The sequence below is a fragment of the Eleutherodactylus coqui genome, chromosome 12 (assembly GCF_035609145.1).
Source record: "Eleutherodactylus coqui strain aEleCoq1 chromosome 12, aEleCoq1.hap1, whole genome shotgun sequence".
NCBI classification, from domain to species: domain Eukaryota; kingdom Metazoa; phylum Chordata; class Amphibia; order Anura; family Eleutherodactylidae; genus Eleutherodactylus; species Eleutherodactylus coqui.
This window is the reverse complement of record NC_089848.1, coordinates 94951457-94973203: the sequence shown is the minus strand read 5'-3', so window position 1 is coordinate 94973203 and position 21747 is coordinate 94951457. Positions and strand designations below refer to the sequence as shown.

At 43.8% G+C, this 21747-nt stretch overlaps 1 protein-coding gene across 2 annotated transcripts in view; it reads left to right on the top strand.

The window, feature by feature from the left end:
* MAP4 (microtubule associated protein 4) overlaps positions 1 to 21747 on the top strand; it is a 113256-nt gene that overhangs the window by 86552 nt on the left and 4957 nt on the right. For both annotated transcript variants that reach the window (XM_066585499.1, XM_066585497.1), the window contains exons 9-19: positions 2687 to 2793; positions 3405 to 3626; positions 5293 to 5470; positions 6728 to 6790; positions 7063 to 7400; positions 8178 to 8312; positions 10176 to 10268; positions 15619 to 15696; positions 20010 to 20091; positions 20569 to 20636; positions 20751 to 20907. In XM_066585499.1, the coding sequence (XP_066441596.1) occupies positions 2687 to 2793; positions 3405 to 3626; positions 5293 to 5470; positions 6728 to 6790; positions 7063 to 7400; positions 8178 to 8312; positions 10176 to 10268; positions 15619 to 15696; positions 20010 to 20091; positions 20569 to 20636; positions 20751 to 20907 (1521 nt within the window). The remainder of the gene's footprint in view (positions 1 to 2686; positions 2794 to 3404; positions 3627 to 5292; positions 5471 to 6727; positions 6791 to 7062; positions 7401 to 8177; positions 8313 to 10175; positions 10269 to 15618; positions 15697 to 20009; positions 20092 to 20568; positions 20637 to 20750; positions 20908 to 21747) is intronic.

Genomic DNA, 21747 nt, shown 5'->3' with positions numbered 1-21747 from the left:
AGCATCCCTGTAATTAGCCTTTGTTTTCCTTTTAAACAATGGTGGTATTGGAAGACTACATGTTAATGCATGCTGAAGTCTGTTTCTCTCCAGCTTGAGATGACCATCTGTGTGACTGATGGGGATGTTTTCAAGAGAAATATATACCATCCTTTTAGCACTTCTTAGGATATAGATTTCCACCAGAGTGGGCTCTGTGCAGAACCTGAACAAGAAGGGAATGTTGTAAAATGAGCTTGGCAGCCTGTAGAATAAAGTAATTATGTACAGTGACTGCACCAGCAGAATAGTGAGTGCAGCTCTGGAGTATAATACAGGATGTAACTCGGGATCAGTGCAGTATAAGTAATGTGTATATTCTTAGACTCCACCAGCAGAATAGTGAGTGAAGCTCTGCAGTGTATAATGGGATGTAACTCAGGATCAGTACAGGATAAGTAATGTAATGTATGTACACAGTGACTCCACCAGCAGAATGGTGAGTGCAGCTCTGGAGTATAATACAGGATGTAACTCAGGATCAGTACAGGATAAGTAATGTGTATATGCTTAGGGACTCCACCAGCAGAATAGTGAGTGAAGCTCTGCAGTGTATAATGGGATATAACTCAGGATCAGTACACAAGTGATGTATGGACACAGTAAGTGCATCTCTGAAGTAAAATTTGAAATTGAATACAAGATGAGTAACTACGCAATTCCATTTTTTAGCTTTGTTTACTACTTTGGTGTATCTCTACCTCGATACTGGTGCATCTTGTCTCCACCAGAAGAATGGGTGGAGACAAGGGTGGGCCGGGTAGGCTTATAGGGGAGGTGCAGGCGACAGCCACTAATGTGGATTGGATGATGCACACATTCTTGGCCAGACGCAAACTCGCACCTCTACCCCGCTTTCGTGCGGACCTCCGGTGGCCTTGGCACTCTACCTGCCAATGTACCATCCTCTTTCCTGCTGCTTCCTGTCACTGTCCCAGGTGCTCTTCAATTATCCAGTACCCTCTACCTCTGAGAACCTTTATAAACTCTGCATGTGTGACTAATATCTGGGCCTCGTATGCTGTATAAGGGTAGTATCCTCTTAACATGTACATCACGATCTCTTGTAGCATGTTATAATGGTGTCATAGCTGCAGGAGTGCCGCAGCAGTCTTCATGACCCGTCGCCATATGCAGGACGTGCGTTCTCACTCGTCGCCTTTCACCTTGCAAAGCTCAGACGGAGAAGGTGACATTTTACTGACCTGATCTGCGGAGGGGAATGAATGTTTAGTGACAGGCCTGAGCTCACCGTGCTCATTGCTGCAAACATCCAGGGAATGGACTCCATTCCGTATTCATATATTCCTCTGCTTTATGCGCCGTGCAGGGTGGGTTCTTATATAATCTGTTATAATAGTTGGCGTTTTACAAAAGGCCTATAACTTCGGTTTAAAAGAAACTTTGTAAAGTCACAAAGCCTGGCCCCGCCGATCTTGGTTGATCCAAAACATACGATGCGTCGTCTGTGAACTTTGTCACCCAACTTCTTCCAGCAATGTGGTTGGAGGTTACAGCTGCCTTGTGATGGAGCTCGGAGATGCAGCATCTCCCCTAGAGATCCACCTCCGTGCTTCTGAAGCTTCCTGTTTTCTAGAGGGGCAATGTAAGTTTCGGTGACTTGCAGTAACTACTGATGGTCTCCGTGTTGCTGTCGTTTGGTGTGGTTTGCTGTGAGATCTCACTGCTTTGTTATGCATGTTTTAGAAGTTTGCGGAGTAATTTTTAACGCACGCTTGTTTTGATTCACTCATAACCACAGCCAGACAATGTTACTTTAAGGCTGGGCTCACGCAGGCCCGAAATCCCTCAGATCGGATGGAAATTCCATGTGATTTCCGCCGGAGAAATGCAGCTTCAAAACCCGCAGAGTGGTTTTGCCATCAGCATTCCACTGCGGCTATCTCTCCCCATAGAGAGGAGAGGGGCTGCTGCGCAGTTTCAGCGCAGTTTGGCCGCAGTGTGTGTGGACGAGATTTTTGCGAATCTCATCCACTTTGCTGGCTAATCCCGGGATTAAAAACACAAATGGAATTTCCGTGCAGAAAGTCCACATGGACATTCCGCAGCAATTCCGCCCTGTGTGAACCCAGCCTAAAGGGTATGTCCACCTTGGAGCACACTTTACAGTTCTTTATAATCTATATAATTGACACGCTGACATAACTTCTCCTGTACCTATCCGAAGTTACATCCTGCTGGAGGAAGCGCTGAGTACGTACATTGCTTGGGGTATAATACAAGATGTAACTGTACGAAGGAAGTAATGTATGTACACAGTGACTCCACTTTTGTGTTGAGTATAGCTCTATTTAACTGTAAGATGTTTAAAGGGTATGATGTATGAAAATATTAGAGAAAGCAGTGTTTGCAGTTGTATGTAATATATTTTGTAAATATGGCTTGTAGTCAAATGGTGCCATGATCTCCAGCTCTCACTGAGGTCCTCGACCCACGTACTAGACGATGGATCTTGACATAGTATCATATGATATGTGGTCGAGCTTTTAAACACGGGGGGGGATGACCATCTGCTACTATTTAACAATTAATCCACAACTAACAATGTTCTAGTAACAAACTGTCAGATTGATAATTGTTCTATTGTTACTTTTGAATTACTCAATCTGTAAATCTCATCAATCAGGTAAATTGGAATCAGTCGCCGCAGCACCAGAAGAAGCCAAAACAGGGAGTGATATCACTGCACCACCAACTAAGGATCTCCCTGCCAGTCCTGAGAAGAAGGTGAAGGTATGTAGTGGTGAATGGGACATTACCTGGGGGTATAGGAACATGGAGATGTTAAAAATTGCATTCAGATAATTTTTGACTATATCATGTTTTTGGAAAGCTGAGTGATGATCCATATGAATGCAAATACATCTGCACAATGAAATTATCATTCTAAAGGTGGTTTCGCATCGGATCTGCTGGCCAGAGCTTAGGTCGCAAATGCGGCTGCAAATGCCAGAAGAAAGGGCGCTGCATGCAGCTTTCTTCCATTCATAAAGCCAGCCAGCTGGGCACAAAGCGGGTGGACACAGTCAGTGGAGTTCGTCCTTAACTGCTTGGTTCCATCCACAGACAGAACCATTCGGCTGCAGGGATCCCCCTTTCCTGCTTAAACGGAGCAGGAAAGCGGAATCATCAGCGCAAGTGTGAAAACGGCCTAAACGAAAGGCAAAAAAGTGAGGCAGTCTAACCCCATTCTTTGTGTAACTGCTTCACATCCTCTGCTTATCCTACAGATCCTTTTATCTGTAATGTCCTGCAGTTTCGGTAAAGCCTCATTTTTACAGACATCGCATTGTAGGGTTTATTTTTAGTCCTAAATTAGTTTTATTTCTATCTTTATTATAAAGGCCTCAGCAGCAACCACCGCATTGAAAGCTGCAGCAACCCCTAAAGGCAAATCCCTAACTGCCCCCAGCCCTAAGAAGCCGGTCTCTTCAATACCCGCCCAGCCTAAAAAGGCCAGCAGCCCATCTCCAGCTACCACCAATAACGCTGCCACTCCGAAACGTCCCCTGGGGAGTGCAACCAAACCAACTACACCTAAAGATGGGAAAGATACAAAGCCCAAGGTAGGTGATTTATATGTGGACGTGACATGGTCCTCTTGAGATATGGTAACATGAGCACATTGGCAATCGGCGCCGTCTTCCACTGTGAGCACCAGCTCTGTTGCAGATATTTTCCCGCTAATGACTAGAAAAATATCACATTGCTGGTTGGATTGGGGCAGCTGTCTTGTGCATGGCTGACTCCTGTGTATAAACTCCTGCAGCCTCCTGATATCTTACCGTGTGCCATTTGTGCGGCTACTCTATTTATCTGCTAGGATCCACGTGTCTTTTTTTATTTTTTTTTTGCCTTTTTGGATACATAAAGTATCACCTGTATATTTAAGCCCTTCCCGCAACAGGGCGTAAACTTACGTCCTGGGGCTAGCGCGAGATCATAATAGAAAAATAAAGTTACAGGACTTTGAATGCAGTGATTTAGAAAAAAAAAGTTTGACTTTTGAAAAATAGGGATGTAAATCTGCCAAAAATCACTGCGTCCTTAAGCCCAAAATAGACCATGTCTTTAAGGGGTTAAGGGTATATCGAGACAACAGGTTTTCATTTCGCTTCCCACTGTATGTAATGGCAATCTGCACCTTGGGTCATAGTGAACTTTTTTTATTGCATGATTGGGAATCTGTTTTGCTGCAGATTCTACATCCATTCTGGAATTGGCGTGTTGGAAATAAACTGCCGGCACAAACGCCTGATGCGCATTCCCCTTGAAATCCACATTGGAATTTTTTGTGTGGATTTTTGCCATATGAATAGGAAACAGTTTTAATTTGTATATATTTAGCTTAAAAGTGTACCTCCAACTTATTTTATTTATTTTTTTTTATTGATTTGCTGCAAAAGCTCCATGCAGGCCCTTCCCGTATGGAGAGTCCGCTGCATTTACATTAGCCACAGAGGGGATGAGATTTTGCAAAGCCCATTTCTGATTGCACTATAGCGACAAAGTAAATGTTATGAATAGCTGCATGTAGTCTTGTGCTAACACACTTGGTTCCAATTTTGGCTTTAGCTTCTGAGTTTCTCATCCCTATGAGACCAGCCTACTAGATCTTGTTGGTAATTAATAGCATCGGTAATTCTATCCAGTGATTTCCTATCCCGAATGCCACGTGCCGGATCTGTGCTTCTATATTTAACACCCGCATTGTCACGTCCCTGTAGGAGAACTACTGATTTCCTATTGGAAAATCCTCCATTCAGCTTAAACACAACCTGAGGCCGATTGTTCATACCGCTGCTGGGGCCATCTGCCGTTGTTAATTAAAATGACAATAGAGCCTCTCACTTCCTAGCAAAGTGCTCCAGTTAATTACCCTTCATGCTGGCTTTTTCCATCAGCATTCAGGTCAGTGGTTGGTGAATCGATGGCACCAGCGATGGATTGTACATATTGGACGTTGGTGGTTTCCCTGTGCAGAACCTTCAATACTTTGGAGCAATTAATCCTGTGGGTGTAAATGAATACAGTCAGTAAGATTAAGTGGGCGTAAACACTAACTTCCAGGGGCTGTACAGTGATGGGTTCGGGGTAAACTGTGCTGCGGATGGCAAAGGTGCAAGCAATGTAAGGTCTGCAGAATGTAATGGTTACCCACCTTGTGCCAGATAGTCTGTAGATGCTCTATAATTTTGATTTGCACTAATTTTTTTTTCCTTCTTTTGGAAGAGCCAGGATTCTAAGAGTCCAGTGAAGTCACCAGACAAGAAGCCCCTAACATCTGCGGCTACCCCTCGCCCTGCTGTGAAGGCCAGCTCAGTGACTTCTAAACTCAACACTTCCGCAACTGCAAATACCACCGGAACATCTGCTCCTAAACCCAACCTCGCCTCAAAAAGACCATCAAGTGAGTTGTTTGGCCAAATTCTGACTTTTTTCTAGGATTCCAAAGTGTAATAGTATGGCGGCATGTATATTAAAGGGAGTAGAACTAGGCATAAGACAAACAAGATAATGACTTGGGTATACTGGTCACCAGCACTCAATGCCACCCAGCAGCTGAAATGACGAATAGTGTTGGGAAGCACAAAAAGAGAAACTTGAGTTTAAATTTAAGGCTGCTCCTTTTTACATCCCTAAGATATCAGGTGGAATGTTTTGGGCTCATACTATAAACCCTCGTCACTCGTATGAATATAGTGTAACTTCAGGCGAATGCTAGAAGCCCTCAATATTAATTTGACAATACTTGGGTCCATAAACTGAGCCCCAAAATAATGCTGCAATTTTACATTCCTACTTCTGGTTAGACTTACTTAGTTTGACTGCTCTTACTGTAAAGAACCCTTGCCTGTACTGATGAACCCAGTGCCATGACTTGCATATGGAAGAAAGCTGGCTCTGTCCATTTCACAGAAAATGTGACGCCTCCAATAACTTAATTCAATTAAGAAACTAGGTAAGAGAATTATCAATTAATAGTAATGTAGCACCAAAATATTGTGACTTAAAATTCCTTTTAAAGAAAAAAAAAATACAATTTTTATATATCTTTATTTTGGAATGCAGGATTATTGCAGCATTAAATTTTTTTTTTTTTTTGTGGCTGATTTTATGAACCCACGTATTGGCCAACTGAATCTAGTGTAACTTCAGGCAAATGCTAGAAGGTCAGCCTGTAGCCTGAGCTCTAGATCTCTCCTTGCCGTCTGAAGTTTTCATTAACTCTACTTTCCTTTACTAGAATATAGCTGAAGCCTAAACTGTCAATACCAATATAACCCACCTGCGCTCTTATATAGGAAATACTACTTAATAACCACATTGTCCGGTGTGCGCATCACACACAGAGGTCACCGATACTGAAAGCTGCAATTGCAGGAGGCCATGGAAGACACAGAAGCTACTGTATAAAGGGGCAATGCATAGCCGCTCGGGTACAGGGATTTTGATGGTTTTAGATTACAGAATAGCATTTTGTTTTGAAATGGCGTTTCCCTTTAAGGGTGTATTTACAAGCCGATTTATTGCAAAAATTTCTACATCTGAATGGAGCTTGTAGTAATCTATGCAGAAACCGCAAGAATTGTCTGCCACGTGGCTATATGCCCTAATGTGTCAAGAAAAGAACATTGACTGAGTCTGGAATTATTTTCTGTCACAGCTCTTAAGAACGATGTCAAGGTGGGAGAAACCAAGAAGCCAAATGCAACAAAAGCCCCTACTGGTAAGTAGTCACCACTTGGGATAGAAAGGATATATACAATATACACTCCACGTAGATTTAGATTGTCGATTTTGTGGGGCCAGCTAAATACTACACAACATTCTTGATCGTGGGCAATCTTTGGAGTGAGAAACCCACTGGTTAAATAATGATGGCCTATCCTTATATCCTGCACAAGCCTATTAGCCTTCATTTACCAAAACTGGCAAACCCCCCATAACTACCTTTTTTCATGTAATTTTCTTCCCTCTCCTCCCGCTTACGATTTACAGATTTAAGCCGCCCCAAATCTGGTCCAGCTGATCCAACAAAGACCAATGGAACTACTCTAACCAGCCCCAGCCGCCCCAAGACCAGCAAACCAGCGGTTTCCAAAACTCTTCCTGGTCCCAGTGCTTCCGTAGATGCCAAGAAACAGCCTGCTGCTCGCCCAGCTCCAGTAAGCAAAGCCAGCACAGCCCCTGCCAGTAAGCCTTCTAGTGCACTGGCTGCCAGCAAACCCACTGTGGCCCCTAAACAACCTCGTCCAGCATCGGCTCCGGATCTGAAGAACGTGCGCTCCAAGATTGGATCCACGGACAATCTGAAGCATCAGCCTGGAGGAGGGAAGGTGAGGGGGCAGAGACATCCTGTTTTGTGATGTTACATATTGTACATTGTGCCTTTCCCTCACATGTCATCTGTCATGGCTGCAGAGTTGGTGGTTGTGCAGTTTTTGTGCAAATTCCAACTTTACCTGTAAAACTGGTGATGTTTGTCAAAACCCTAATAGACCAAGACAGAAGCAATGGAGCGAATATGTAGCTGTTGAGGGTTTTCTTCTGGAGCTTATCCAGCTACTTACAGTATTGGAGGACGCAACTCATATGCTTTTTTTTTTTTGCCCGATAGAGCTGATGGAACTTGTAAAAGTTCAGTGAAGCAAATACATTTCTACTTCTGTACAGATTCTGAGTAACAGTCTGTTTTTATACTCCAGAGCTGCAGTTTCAAGTTTAATACAGGCTATAACTTAGGATCAATACAGGATAAGTACGTTACTTACACAGGACTCTACCAGCAGAATAGTGATTGCAGCTCTGAAGTCTAATACAGGATGTAACTCAGGATCCGTGCATAAGCAATGCAGTTACACGCAGACTGAAAAACTTGGTCTGTTTATACAACATTATATTTATCAATATGGAATGTCGGTTTAATGCTTTAATAGGTCAGTGGTGATGTACATGGAATAGGCGCTTGCCGTGTTAATCTCCATCTTGTCTTCAGTTTGCTGCACTATACAGAATTTTCCTCGGCACAGACAGTTCTGCACTCCATAAAGCACACGTGTGACTTATCTATTGTGTTGATGCTGAATTGTAAACCATCTTACATTTCCCCCCAGCAGGCAAAAGTAGAGAAAAAGCCTGTGCCCATCAGCACAGCTCGAAAACCTGTCCCTGCCCCAGCCGCCACTAAAACAGCCAGCGCTAAGCCGGCAGACCCTAAAGAGACTGCGCAAAAGCAAAGCAATGGGAAAGTGAGTGTTCAGTGAGCTGCTGATGGCTCGTCACTTCTACCTTAACCTTAATGATCTGTCACTTTCTTCCCCCTCCTCACTCCTGTTACCTGTTGTATCTGCCTAACTCCTCCTCCTCCTCTAGAAGTATAGATATAGTAGTGTGCACATGTACAGGGCAGCAGGTAAGTATTGTGCAGGTGATCTTAAGGCACAGAACTCCTCTTGATACTTGCTAAGAGAACAAATACTTTATTATTTTTTTATTTTTTTTTAATATCCTGTTCGGGAGTACTTTAAAAACTGTATATAAAATTATTTATTTTTGATGCTACGAGGAGGGATCTTCTGCAACAGGAAAATGTGGCGCTCGACAGATGTATTACCATAGGGTGCCATTATCTATTATCCCAAATACTCACCTCTCTAACAGTGTGTTAAAATACAATCCTCAACGAAGTACCGCCATCCGACCCCTTGTGGATTGAACCAAACGTGGGTCACCATATAACCCATTGTAGTAATTATCCACAGTGGTAGAAAAGGATGTGAAAGTGCTCCACTAATCCTCTAACCGTTTATTAAGATGAGAGAGATTGATTTTGCTCAGTGTATCAGTACAGGCAAGAGTGTTTCAGCCTGGCATTTAATTCAGAGACTGTATACCGTTGTAGCAGAGTCGGCTGGGAAGTATGACGGGAAGATGGATAGAAATGACACATTGTAACAGATATTCAGCTACTTAACCAGGACTAAGTTTGTATGAGATTGCAGTCACATTCCCATTCACAGATCCTCATAGTCTATGACTGGTTAATCAATGGGTTGTGAATAGAAATGAGCGAGCATACTCTATAAGGCAAACTACTCAAGCGAGTAGTGCCTTATGCGAGTACCTGCCCGCTCGTCTCTAAAGATTCGGCTGCTGGCGCAGGTGACAGGTGAGTTGCGGCGGTGAGCAGGGGGGAGAGAGAGATCTCCCCTCTTTCCTCCCCGCTCTCCCCCGCCGCCCCCCGAATCTTTAGAGACGAGCGGGCAGGTACTCTAATAAGGCACTACTCGCTCGAGTAGTTTGCCTTATCGAGTATGCTCACTCATCTCTAGTTGTGAAGTCTACCCGTAAGCTGTTGAACCTTTCTTTGTTCGATGATTAAGCTTCATTTATCAGAAATGGGGAAATCTGTGTAATCTAGTAAAAGGCTTGAGAAAGAGAGAAGTCAGTCATTTCTTCATAGTTGTGCAAAGCAATTTGATCCCCAGCATCAGACCCACCCACCCTACGTAAAGTGGTGATCATTGGGGCACTTTTGGGTACTTTTACACAGGATGACTGTTGGGCACTAAAGTTGCCTAGTTACAGGGGAACAAAACAGTGCTGATGAGCTGGACACTCTTGAGCTTTTGTTTATAGTCCTTGGCCCTGTCAATGGAGAAAGTTTTTGTACATGCGAGTATAGCGCTAACTTGTTCTCATCGTCTGAGAGTTCAAGAGGCAAGATTTAAAGAGGCTCTCCTGTTCATAATGAAAGATTGTCACTTATGGTGCCATATTATTGACACATACATTCGTTCTGCAGTCATGTGACTTCATTTATGGGTGAATGTGCAGGTTGTTTCTACGTGGTGCCACTGGTGTCTTTCTGGATCGGTCCCTTTTGACTATCGACTTTGCTCTGTACTGGCAACCATAGGTTGTACTGAACGTGGGTGGTCTTCTCTGTAGCAGCTGCTTACCCTTTGCTTCATGCTTCCCCCTCCCTGTTGTCATTCACTTAACACTGTCTTCTTTGTGTCATGTGATTTTTGCTAACCGTGCCTCTCCACTTCTGTGTCTCGTTTTATTTTTTTTATTTATTTTTTTCTCCCCATCCTATCACGCTCCAGGTCCAGATAGTCTCCAAAAAAGTCAACTACAGCCATGTTCAGTCCAAGTGTGGCTCCAAGGACAATATTAAGCATGTCCCGGGTGGTGGGAATGTAAGTATGGCTGTCGGGCATCATGCTGCTTCAATGTGGGCCTTTTAATATTCATTGTGCCTATCACATTCACTTCTGCTCCATGAACTAACGGTCTATCAGGTGGAGGAGGGGTGCACTACATCCTGTTTTGTTTTGTTTTTTTCTCTCCAAGTGCCGTGGATTGACTTCAGCCTGTAAGACTAATAATGGCTAGATATTGGCCAAAAGTTGGGTCATGTGATGGCCATGTTGTATCTTGCATAATTTTTCTTGAGTTGCACTCCAAAAAAGTGAATAAGGAATGTTGCCAGGAGCCCCATATATTTGTAATGGAGCTTGACAGCTCTACGTAGCACCAATGTTGCAATGTGCTGCAGATATTGGTGCCGTGGCGGCGTTGAGTTGCTCTGTTGGTTGACGACCTTTCATTTTTTTATATAGTTTGGGGCCACTTGGCTCAAAATGATATAAAAATATACTATCTGTGCTCTGGCGCCACAACATCTGACAGGTGACTTCATCGGGTCTTTTTTTTTTTTTTGGTTGGTCTCCAAGACAAAATATAGTAAATCAACAAGTTGTATGTATGGTACTCCAAAATGGTGCCAATTGAAACTACAGGTCGTGGCGCAGAAAACGAGCCCTCGCACAACTATATAGACTGAAAAATAAAATATGTATGGTGGCAGAAAAATGCTAATTTTTTCCCATTAAGTTTATTTTTCAATAGTAGTACAGCCAAAAAAGCTACATAAATTTGGTATCGCAGTAATCGTAGTGACCCATACAATAAAGTGTATATACCGTAGGAACAAGACGCACCCAAAGATGGGCAGGATTGCTTTTTAGTTTTTTTTTCTGTCAGTACATTATATGGTGCGCTACATACTATCATTGAAAAATACAACTCGGCCTCCAAAAAAACAAGCTCTGACAGCTATGTTGATGGATGAATAAGGCTGGATTCAGACGAACGTATATCTGCCGGGTTTTCACGCCCAGCCGATATACGTCGTCTCTCTCTGCAGGGGGGGAGGCTGGAAGAGTCCGGAGCAGTGCTCTGAGTTCCCGCCCCCTCTCTGCCTCCTCTCCGCCCCTCTGCACTATTTACAATGAGGCTAGGTGGAACGGGGGCGGGGCTAATTCTTGTAACCATAGCCCTGCCCCGCCTCTTTTCATTGCAAATAGTGCAGAAGGGCGGAGAGGGGGCGGGAGCTCAGTTCCTGCCCCTGGCTCTTCCATCCTCCCTCCCCTGCAGATGAGGACACCGTATATCGGCTCGGCGTGAAAACTGAGCCGATATACGGTCGTCTGAATCCACCCTAAGAGTTATAATTTTTTTGAAAGTGGGGAGATAAAACCTGAAATTGAAGAAAAAAACTGTGCTAAAGAGGTTAGAAGGGTTGGTCACTCCACAACTGCTGGTCTTCTGACCATAAAATGGCTGGATATGGAGCAACATGTGCTAAGAGATGACTCTTCAATCTCCACTATGCCTTCACAGTGTTATTGCTGTGGAGGAGGTTGAGAGATGTCTATGGTCACATGACCCTCCATTTACAGCAATCTTATAGTAGGACTAGTCAAAATGGGATAAGGTGGTGTATCTTCAGGCATAAAGAATACACTAAGTTTATTAAAAAGCTGCTTAAGAGGGCTGACCACTTCACAACAACATAAAACAATTCTTAAGATGGCCAAATAGCTAAGATGGTTGTTGGCCAAATGCTCTTTCAGCCATTCTTCTTGCCCCACTCCACTGAGCTTGGCCACATGTGCATGAGTTTTCAATTGGCTAGGGAAAATGCGGATCTACATGGCAGATGATCAGCCCGTACAACAATTGTGAAGGACAGTGAGTCTATTAAGCCCCATTTACACGCAAAGATGATCACTCAATTTGTTCACAAGATGGCTTGAGTGACAGATTGAACGATCATTTTGCATAAACTACTAATGGGTACTAATGCCCATTAGTACCTTATTAGCTTAATTTACCTATGAATGAAGCTCCCTTCGCTGTATGCAGATAACAGCGGGTGGTCTGTTATCTGCATAAAGCTCCATTGTTCTCCCAAGGGACTGTAGCTGAAAACAATGTTATCAACACTCCCGTGGAGAATCACAGCGTGCTGTCCCTGCTATCAGCTAGCCAGCTGAAGGATTGTTTTTATGCTGAACTAAAAATCATTGTTCAGCTGAAAAACAAACTATGGTAGCATTTGCAGGCAGCGATTTGCTCAAACATTGAAGGAATTTTAGCGATAATTGTTGCTTGTAGATGTGGCTTTAGTCTGCACTCGTTCATTATTTCAACACTGGCAGATCTCCTGTGTGGGGATGAACAATTAACATGATCGTTGGTCGGCTGCACATATCCCTGTTCACACGGAGATACGTGCTGTCGATTAGCCAATGAATGCCTTTGTTCGATTAATTGTTGGCACATTCACATAGCCTGATCAATTGGACAAGTAAACTTTTGTGTACGATCACTCTTAAAGGGGTGTTCTCATATCTGCCAAATATTACTGCAATGAGGACACTGCTCTGATGACCGGGAGGATAGAAACAGTTGTGTAAACAACGCAGCACAGCGAGCTATAAGGTTTCCATATCTCCTGAGGTGTGGAAACTGCAGCTTGCGGTTACTTGATTTGTGTAACTTCTGTTGACTTCTATGGGCGTTACGGCAACAGTACAGCAGAGCCTGCCACCTTGTACAGCCGTGTTGGAGACCAGAACTGGAGATGGGACCTGTATCCATCTGACACTTGTCATCTCCTGTGGATGTACCTAACGTCTAAGATGGGAACACCAGTTTAAGTATCTGCCAGATTTCTCTTGTGGTGGCTTATCTCCTGTGAGAACAAAGGGGTATTGAAAATGGGTTTATTTCAATCAGTTGCTACATGCAGAAACTCGATATACTGTGACATACGGAGAAATCCAACTTGTCCAATCGTTTCCCCTAACATCTGTCGGTGGCGAAGAATCGCGACAGCACATTACATAATATGTGGTTGGCCAGTCCTACAGAAATCATTTGGTTTGTCAGACCGTGATCTGATGTGCGTGGGTACCTATTAGGCCAGATTCACCCAGTCATATACGTGTTGTACCTGAGAAACTGTGAAGCGGCTCACATTGGACAGTCCGCAGACCGTATACATTACATGCCCTAGTTTCGTCTGTGAAACAGCTGAGAACGGATGTGGCTTTTAGGAGAAAAAAATGCATTTTTTTTTTTGGGTCGGACTATTGGTTTGTGTGAAATAGTTTGTCTGCATATAGGCTAATATGGCGCTGTGTGCCATCCGTGTAAGGCACGGACGGCCTGGCAATACATCTGTGTGAATGGGCCCTTAGGCTTCCAGTCAGCTGGATATCTGCTGTAATCAGATACCAGCTGCTACTACATTGTCTCCGCACTGCAAGCCTTGTTGAATTCGGAGCATTGAGGGATATCTTCTGTCTCACAAGGCTATGAGGTATTGCAGCTCCGCTCCATTGAAGTGAACAGCTCTGAGCAGCAGTGCCACACACAACTTGTGGCCAGATGTAGTATTTAGAAAAAAGCAGCCATGCATTGTTAATCCTGTACTTTTTTTTTTCTTTTAAAGTGACCCTCTGTTTTTGGGCAAACTGATGGCCAAACCACTGATACACTACCAGCGCATACTATGCATAAGGTGCAAGACACTACATGCTGCTACTGCTGGCTGGCGCTGCTCACAGGGGCAGCGCTGGTTACTGGGAGCAGGAGTAGTGTCTTGGACTAATTGATAATGCCCATCGTGCATCAAGTAGGTAGAGAAGCTGTTGATCCTTTTGTTAAGGGCCGGATGATCGCTTTAAATAAGCTGGCAGAGCAGTGGCCGCACAACCAGTGATACATTGTAAGAGAGAATAACAAGTAACTATTTCCTGGCCCTCGGTGTGAATGACGCTTATGTTCATCCCTTCAGGGCTCTTTATTTTTGTAAATTTGGAGGTTTCATGACCTCGGGTAAACAATCAGAGATCCTGAATTGTGCTTTTTTTTTTTTTCTTTTTACTCTTTAAAGATCAGCACATGTGCACGGCTTCGGCTCGTGTAGGGCTGCATATGGCGACCGTGCTGCTCACATTTGTCATTTGGGGCTTGCAAGGTTAATTAATTTTCACTCAGTTGATACTTGGCCAGATTGAATTTTTTTTTTTTGTGTGCGAGCTAAAAATTCTGCATCTTGGCAGCTCAGTACAGCAGATGGCGGCCCAGTCCTTCAGCCTCCGAGTATGTTGGGTGCTCAGCCGAGGGTTCACATTAATGTGCTGGATAATTCTCCATGAAGTACAGGGGATTGATTTACATGTGAAACCCCCTGAGAAAATGGATTACTACTTATACTATATGTATACTTATACACGTAACATTGTGTGTGTGTGTATACATACATACATACATACATACATACATACATACATACATACATACATACATACATACATACATACATACATACATACATACATACTATATTTCTCACTGTTGAAACCTGTTTGGCTTTGTAAACTGCTGTATGAGAGGAGTCTTTAAAGGGGTTGCCCAGCAATAAAAAGATGGTTGCTGCCTTCCAGAAACTGCTGAACCCCTTATCCTTGGATTGTCTCTCTTGCATTGCAGTCTAGCTCCATTGAAGTGAATGAGGCTGAGCTGCGGTACCGCTTAAAAGCTGTGGGCAGGTGCAGAGCTGTTTTTGTATGAAGGCTACATTTTTCTAACCCTCGACCAGCCCCTTAAGGAATGATTTCAGACGAGGCAGTAAATTCCTCCATACAAATCCACACCAACATCTGCATGACTGAATATTCTGCCAAATATCAAATTTGCCCTAAAGCTGAAAATGCTCATCTGTAGGGGGGGCGAGACCTACAAGGGTCCTTTTCAGCCTGGTTGCACACAAGTCCAGTGATCATGACCGCGTGTTCTATGATTTGATAGTAACAACTTCTCACTTAACCCTTTCCAATCCAATTTGTATTCTGGTTTTCCTAGGGGACTTACTCTATTTCTGCTGTTATACAACGGCGCTATATGCTGGCTAAAGCCAGTACTGCATGAGGTGACACGTTGGATAGGCTCCGACAGCAGAGAGGCTGGCCATATACAGTAAGAGAACCCCGACGGGCGTCTTCCAACGTCGGAGCTATACAGCCTTAAATCATAATGTCTTTAGACGTCAGACAGTGGATTGGAAAGGGTTAAGTGAAATTTCTCTTCCGTTCCGACTGTCATTATTTTTCTTCCCCGCACTACTCTCCCTCTTGCCCTGTGTCTCCTGCATCGCCTCCAACCCTTCAGAACTAAATGACCTATTATCCACAGGTAACAAATCCAGCCAAACCATCTGTAGGCAACAGCCGGCCATCAGCATCCACCAGCCACAAACCAGGCGGTGCCAATGTGAGTAATGTGTGGCCGGGATCTCGCAGGTTATATCCTGCTCTGCTGTCTTCAGCTCGCAGCTTTAATGTATATGTCCATCTTCTGCAAGAAACCTTTTTTTCCTTCTTTGCATTTACAATGAAAGACAGAACTGATGTTACAAATGGTCTTCATAAAAAGCTGCCTACTTTTTGTATTTTCTGACTGCAGCTGCTGTGCAGACTTAAAGCTACACTCTGGTTTTGGGATAACCTTTTGGCCCAGGACTAGAGGGGAATGTATTACCTGCAGTTTTTCTCTGCTGCCCCTCCGATCAGACCTAATGCCCACGGGTGGATTCAATTTGCAAAATCCGCATGGGTAGATCTGCAATTTTAAACTGCCCATAGGGAAGCATGGCTGTCCACACCTCAATTAACACATGCGGAATCCGAAAAACAAAATTGCATGTGGAAAACAAATTGCAGCATGCTCCATTTTAGGGTGGCTTCCATTGAAGTCAAATGAAGCTGTTCAACTCGCAGCCCATCCGCAATAGACATTAGGGACGGGCCGCGAATTCTGCGAGGAAAGCAGGAGTTTAAAAAAAAAAAAAAAGTGTACTACACGTGTGTGCCAGACGGCGCTTCTGCACACATCCGCATTACAGAAAATACTGCGGATTCAGCCAGTGCTGATCACGTGAGCAATTCTAGCCAATCACAGCAGGTATAGTGGATCAGTAGTCCAACACTAGCATTGCACTGTGGGAATTAGGTAGTCTGAAAAGTGCATTGGCCATCTTGGACAGCTGAAAAGGGACCTGAAACTAGCTAATCAGCGGGTTCACAGAACTGCAGTTAATATTTTCTCCTCTTGGGAAGGAAAGTAGTCCAGAAACCAGAGTCTCTTTTAATGTCTTCATGGCAATGGCCAACAGTCTCTATACAATTCTGCGATCTCACTCCTCTTCTCTCATTTTCTTGCTTTGTAACATACACTTGGTAAAATGAAGAAGTTGGGGACTTCTAAAAGGGAGTGACAGCAGGATCCGACTACACGGGGACTGTCTGTTACCATGAGACAGCTCTGAAGTTACATGTAACTGGTGGTGGTATCTGCTAGAGGTAGCGAAAAGTCTAAATCTCAGTCACTTTGGTTCCAGGTGTCTTATGGCTGGTGGTGGCATCCTTTTACCCTCCGTATCTGTCTTGACCTTTTTCACTTGCTTTACCTCGGGTGTCTTTTTCATGTTGAAGGGGCTTTTCCAACTTTCCTCAAGGTTAATTATTGTATAAAGAACAGTTATAGAACTTTCTAATCCTTTTTTTTTTTTTTTTTCTCCTCACCTTTTCAAGATGTCTGCTTGCTGTCAGTGAATAGGAGCATCCTTGCCTAAAAGGGTTGTCTGCTTTCTTTGGCTTTTTTACAAGTTTTTTCATTTAGTTAGAGTAGGAAATACAATTTTCTAATAGACCTGTCTTTAAAGGGAAGCGGCCCCCAGTTTTCTGTACATTAAACCAATACCAGAGCTTACATTAGTGATGTCAGACTTCCCCCGTCTGCCTTTTTTTCCCATCCATGTTAATTGAAGGATACCAGTATAATCGCTGTTTGAAAATCTCCCGGACCGTCATACTTAGCTGCACCTTTTTTTTTTTTTTTTTCATATAGTCCGCCTCATCTGCCAACTATGACATGAATGATGTAGTTGGCACCCTCCACGCACCGCTCTGAAATCTCATGACTGGGCTGTACAGTCGGCTCCCAGTGCATGCGCAGACAAGCTACTTGAATCTGCCCACAAATGGGATGGCTTATCTGAGCATGCGCCGAGTGCCGCAGGAGGGAGATTTCAGAGCATTGTGTGCATGGATGATACAGATTGTCACCACAGCACAGGGGGCAGAAAAAGTAGACTTTGTAGAGAAAAACAAAAAAGCTAGGGGCGCCGATCCAGCCTGCCCACCGCAAAAAAAGTGAGTTGTTTTTTTTTTTTGAAGAGACTACACAGGTATGCTTTAAGTAACATTGATAACAAAGGCAACATTAGTATTGTAGTGCTGGTATTTCAAGTCCAGAAACCTGGTGACGGGCTTCCTTTTAAAATTCTACTTGCATCCCTTTCTTTTACCCTGTGCCATGACCCCTATCTGCACAGTAGAATGGTATTGTCCCAGGACCGGATTGGACTGTAGTAATGGACATCCGTCATGTAACACTTGGTGTTCAACTCGCACTGATCAGGTATCTGAGGAGCAGAGATCACACAGTATTACCTGCACTGTCGTCACGGCTGGAGAAGCAGCTCTTAAATCCTTTTTTTGGGAGGGGGGGGGGGGGGTAATTTTCCTAAACATGACGTCGCCTGCAGACAGTTGTGTTTTTGAGCAGTTAACTTTAAAACCCTTTCCAATCCACTGTCTGGTGTCTAAAGACATTCTGATTGAAGGCTGTACAGCTTCCGATGTCAGAAGACATCCGGTAGGGTATTCTTACTGTATATTACCGGCTGCTCTGTTGTCGGGGGGGGCCTCTCCAGCATGTCACATACCGCAGTACTGGCTCTAGCCAGCAGGTGGCGCCATTGTGTAATAGCAGAAAGAGGAAACCCTGAATCCAAAATTGGATTGCAAAGGGTTAACCTCCTCTGCAGATGTCATGTTGCAGTTAATAAAAACAACTGGATCCCCTCGCTCTCTGAAGTGTAGGAGGACATTGCAGTACTCCATTCTTCAGTCTCACCAGCAGCTAACTAAATGATTCAATTGCACATTCTACATCCATGCTATCTGACACCGAGCAGACTCTTCAGGATGAATAGACTCTAGCACGCAATGTCATCGCTGTGAAGTACCCAACACTAACGCTAACCATTTGATGTGGAGATGTCCGATGTTACACTCCTTCTGGACAGAGGTTGGACAACTATTGGGGGGTACCACTCCCACCAAATCCTGCTGAATGTTTACTAGGTAGACTGGATGAAGAGCGGTGGCCATTCCATATCCGTATTGATCTTAGCGAGGTGCTGTTTCTGGTCCGTAAGGCTGCAGCATTGCGCTGGGTGGCTAGGAGCCCCCGGCACTCCCCCAATGGAGCGATCTAGTTAATGCTATTCTCCCATATGAAAAAATAGTATACATAAATACAAAGTGCCCAGATGAATTCTATAGAATCTGGGGAATTTGATGTGGCTCATCAACCATAACCCGCACACAAAACGCATTTCAGCAGTTGGTGGATCAAATGAGGTCTTCGACCCTCCCAGGTACCATATAGTTCTTCACAGGTATGGTGACTATATCCGGAATGCAACAAGATGCCTCATCTTATATATGTTATACAGTGCAAATTGTGGTAAGTAACAGTCGTATACTTGAGCCACGTTCCTCTCACGTTTGTCACGGAGTAATATGATTTGATATGTTCGTTTATTCCTCAATTAAAACTAGCTTTAAAAAAAATTAAAGGCAACTGGGAAAAAAAACAGAAGAGATGGTGAAAAAATATAAAAGCTGCTTCTCCACAGACAGACCTGATGGCACTACTGGTAGTAATACTGGGTGTTCTGCTCAGTAAGCTACTATTCACCTACTATATACCTGATCAGTGTCCATTTAACACCAGGGGTCACATGACTGATGGCCATTACTACAGTCCAGTCCATAGACTGTACCATTCTAATGTGTAGATAGGGGTCGCTGCACTTGTATTAAAAATTCTGCTCACATCCTTTTGTATACACGTATAGTAGATGGTGTGGTTTCCTGTTATAGAACTAAATTATAAAACGCAGTAAAAAGTGGACAGCCCCTTTAAGTCCAGAGGCTGAACACTCCTCCTCCAGGTCCTGCTCACAGAGCTGAAATTTCTTATGTATCTGTATAGGCGAGGGCGAAACTTGAGCTGCTGATGCTCGGAGCGCTGCCTACTGATACATTGTAATTCTCAGCAAGGCTAGGTCATGATTTGCTTTCAGATTCTGAATGTCGTTAAGATTACCATTCACTGACAGCAAGTAGAGCTCTTAGATAAGCAGTTGCAACACAGCGTTAGAAAGTTGCAGAACTTTTCATTATGCAGTGGTAAGTGTTTGCCAAAATCTAGAGAACTGCTTTAAAAATCGGGGGGGGGGGGGGGGGGGTCCGTAAGACTATATGCATCAGGCACACAGCTGTGGTGATCAGATATATCTAGGGTAAGCAGCTATCTGGATGCTTCCTGACTTTTCACTCGCCCTGTCTTCTTGAGCTCTTCCTCTTTAGAGATCGGTATGGGTCGGAAGGTGGGATTATACTACAGGATGGACCACACTGAAGTGTTGATCTGTGTGTTTGTTTTACTTGCAGGTGCAGATTTTGAACAAGAAAGTAGATGTATCAAAAATTTCTTCCAAGTGTGGCTCTAAACCCAATGTTAAAGCCAAGACCGGTAAGTAACGGCAAAGGAATGCATGAGACTGCCAGGTTTAGCGTTGGGGTGACATTTGGAAGCATCTGTAAGACTTATTTGGGGGCAACTATTAGACCCTTAGGTCCTGGACGAACAAAGATGGCCGCACTGCTTCTCTGACTACCTGCGGCACTCTGTAGACTAGTTTGTATCATTTGTTTAAGACTCTACATGCTGCTTTTATTGCCCAGTGTTATCCACATGATTAGTACTTACCGGTCAGCACTATGTCGTGTCTTAGAATAACGATGCAAACTAATGCACAGTGTAAATCGGGTAGTCAGACGCGGTGTGGCCATCTTTATTTGTCCAGGAATGGAGAATCGCTTTAACGTAGCTCTACTGTGTGGCTGGTGGCGGACCCCGACTTGGCTTTATGTGGCTGATGACAGTTGTGGAGTAAAAGCACAACTTGTAAAGATCAATTTTTATTAACTTCTTCTGTACCTCTTGCAGGCGGTGATGCCAAGTCCGAAGACTCCTCGAAGAAAGAAACTACAAAGCAGGAACCTGAAGAGAGCATGGTGGGGGTCAGAGAATGAGACATGTGACCCATTACCCCGGTGTTCCCTCCACCATATCACACTCTTCACCCCATTTTCCGCACTGATTTTTTTTTTTCTTTACCCCTAACACAGAACGGTGGAGAGCAGATCATGCAGCCACAGAATGGGGACCTAGCAACAGACAACACAGCGGTGGACACACGGGAAAATGGCGTAGAGGAGGCGCTCCCTGTAGATGGCAGCAATCAAAGGGAAAACCAGAGCTTCAATTCTCTCATACCGGAGACAAGTAAGAACCTCTAATAAAGTTCTTTCCCCTCCCTTCCTAAATCTAAGAAAATGAGGTGCCTAATGAATAGTGCTTCTTTGCACCTCTACTTCCTGTATTTAGGGAGCCGTATGAACTGCTAATAGAAAATCCCTTTAACACACTAATTAAGATTTAGTAGGATTGATTTAGTCTGTGAGACTTAAAACGCCTGTAAAAGTTCAGCTTTCAAGTAGACTGTCAAAACAGCCTTGCCTGACTTCAGGCATGTAGCGATCCTCGTGGTGTGATGCTGCTGCTGGCCCCACTGAACACAATGGGCGTTGCGATGGGAGAGCATGCAGCTAAATAAAACAGGATGCGATTTGTTTCCTGCATGGCGATGCCATGCAGGAAAACATCGCTCATGTGTATGACCCAATTCCAAAGAATTGGATTCATATTTGTGTGTCTCGCACAAATGTGTGTCAACGCACAAAGGCCACTGTCGGACGGGTGAGAAAAATAAGCATCTTTATATCCGTTTATTACACTAAAATAATTGCTTGTCAATCTAGTTTTAGTAGAAAAAGTTAATTGTACAGCTAAAAAAAATGTTCAAAAGACCCCCAACCCCCACCCCTAAATTCTGTGCTATCTTCATTGGCTAAAGGCCCATTTACATGCAACAATTATAGCTCAAACTTGGTTAAATTGATGGCTTTTGAGCAATAATCATTGTGTGTTAATGCTACCATCCTGCACTTTTCGTCTAAACGATTTTTATGTGAGCTTAAAATCAATCGTTGAGACTGCAAGCAGTGTTCTATCAGGGGCTGCAGAGAGAATACAATGTAATCTCCTGCTCACGTGGAGAACAGA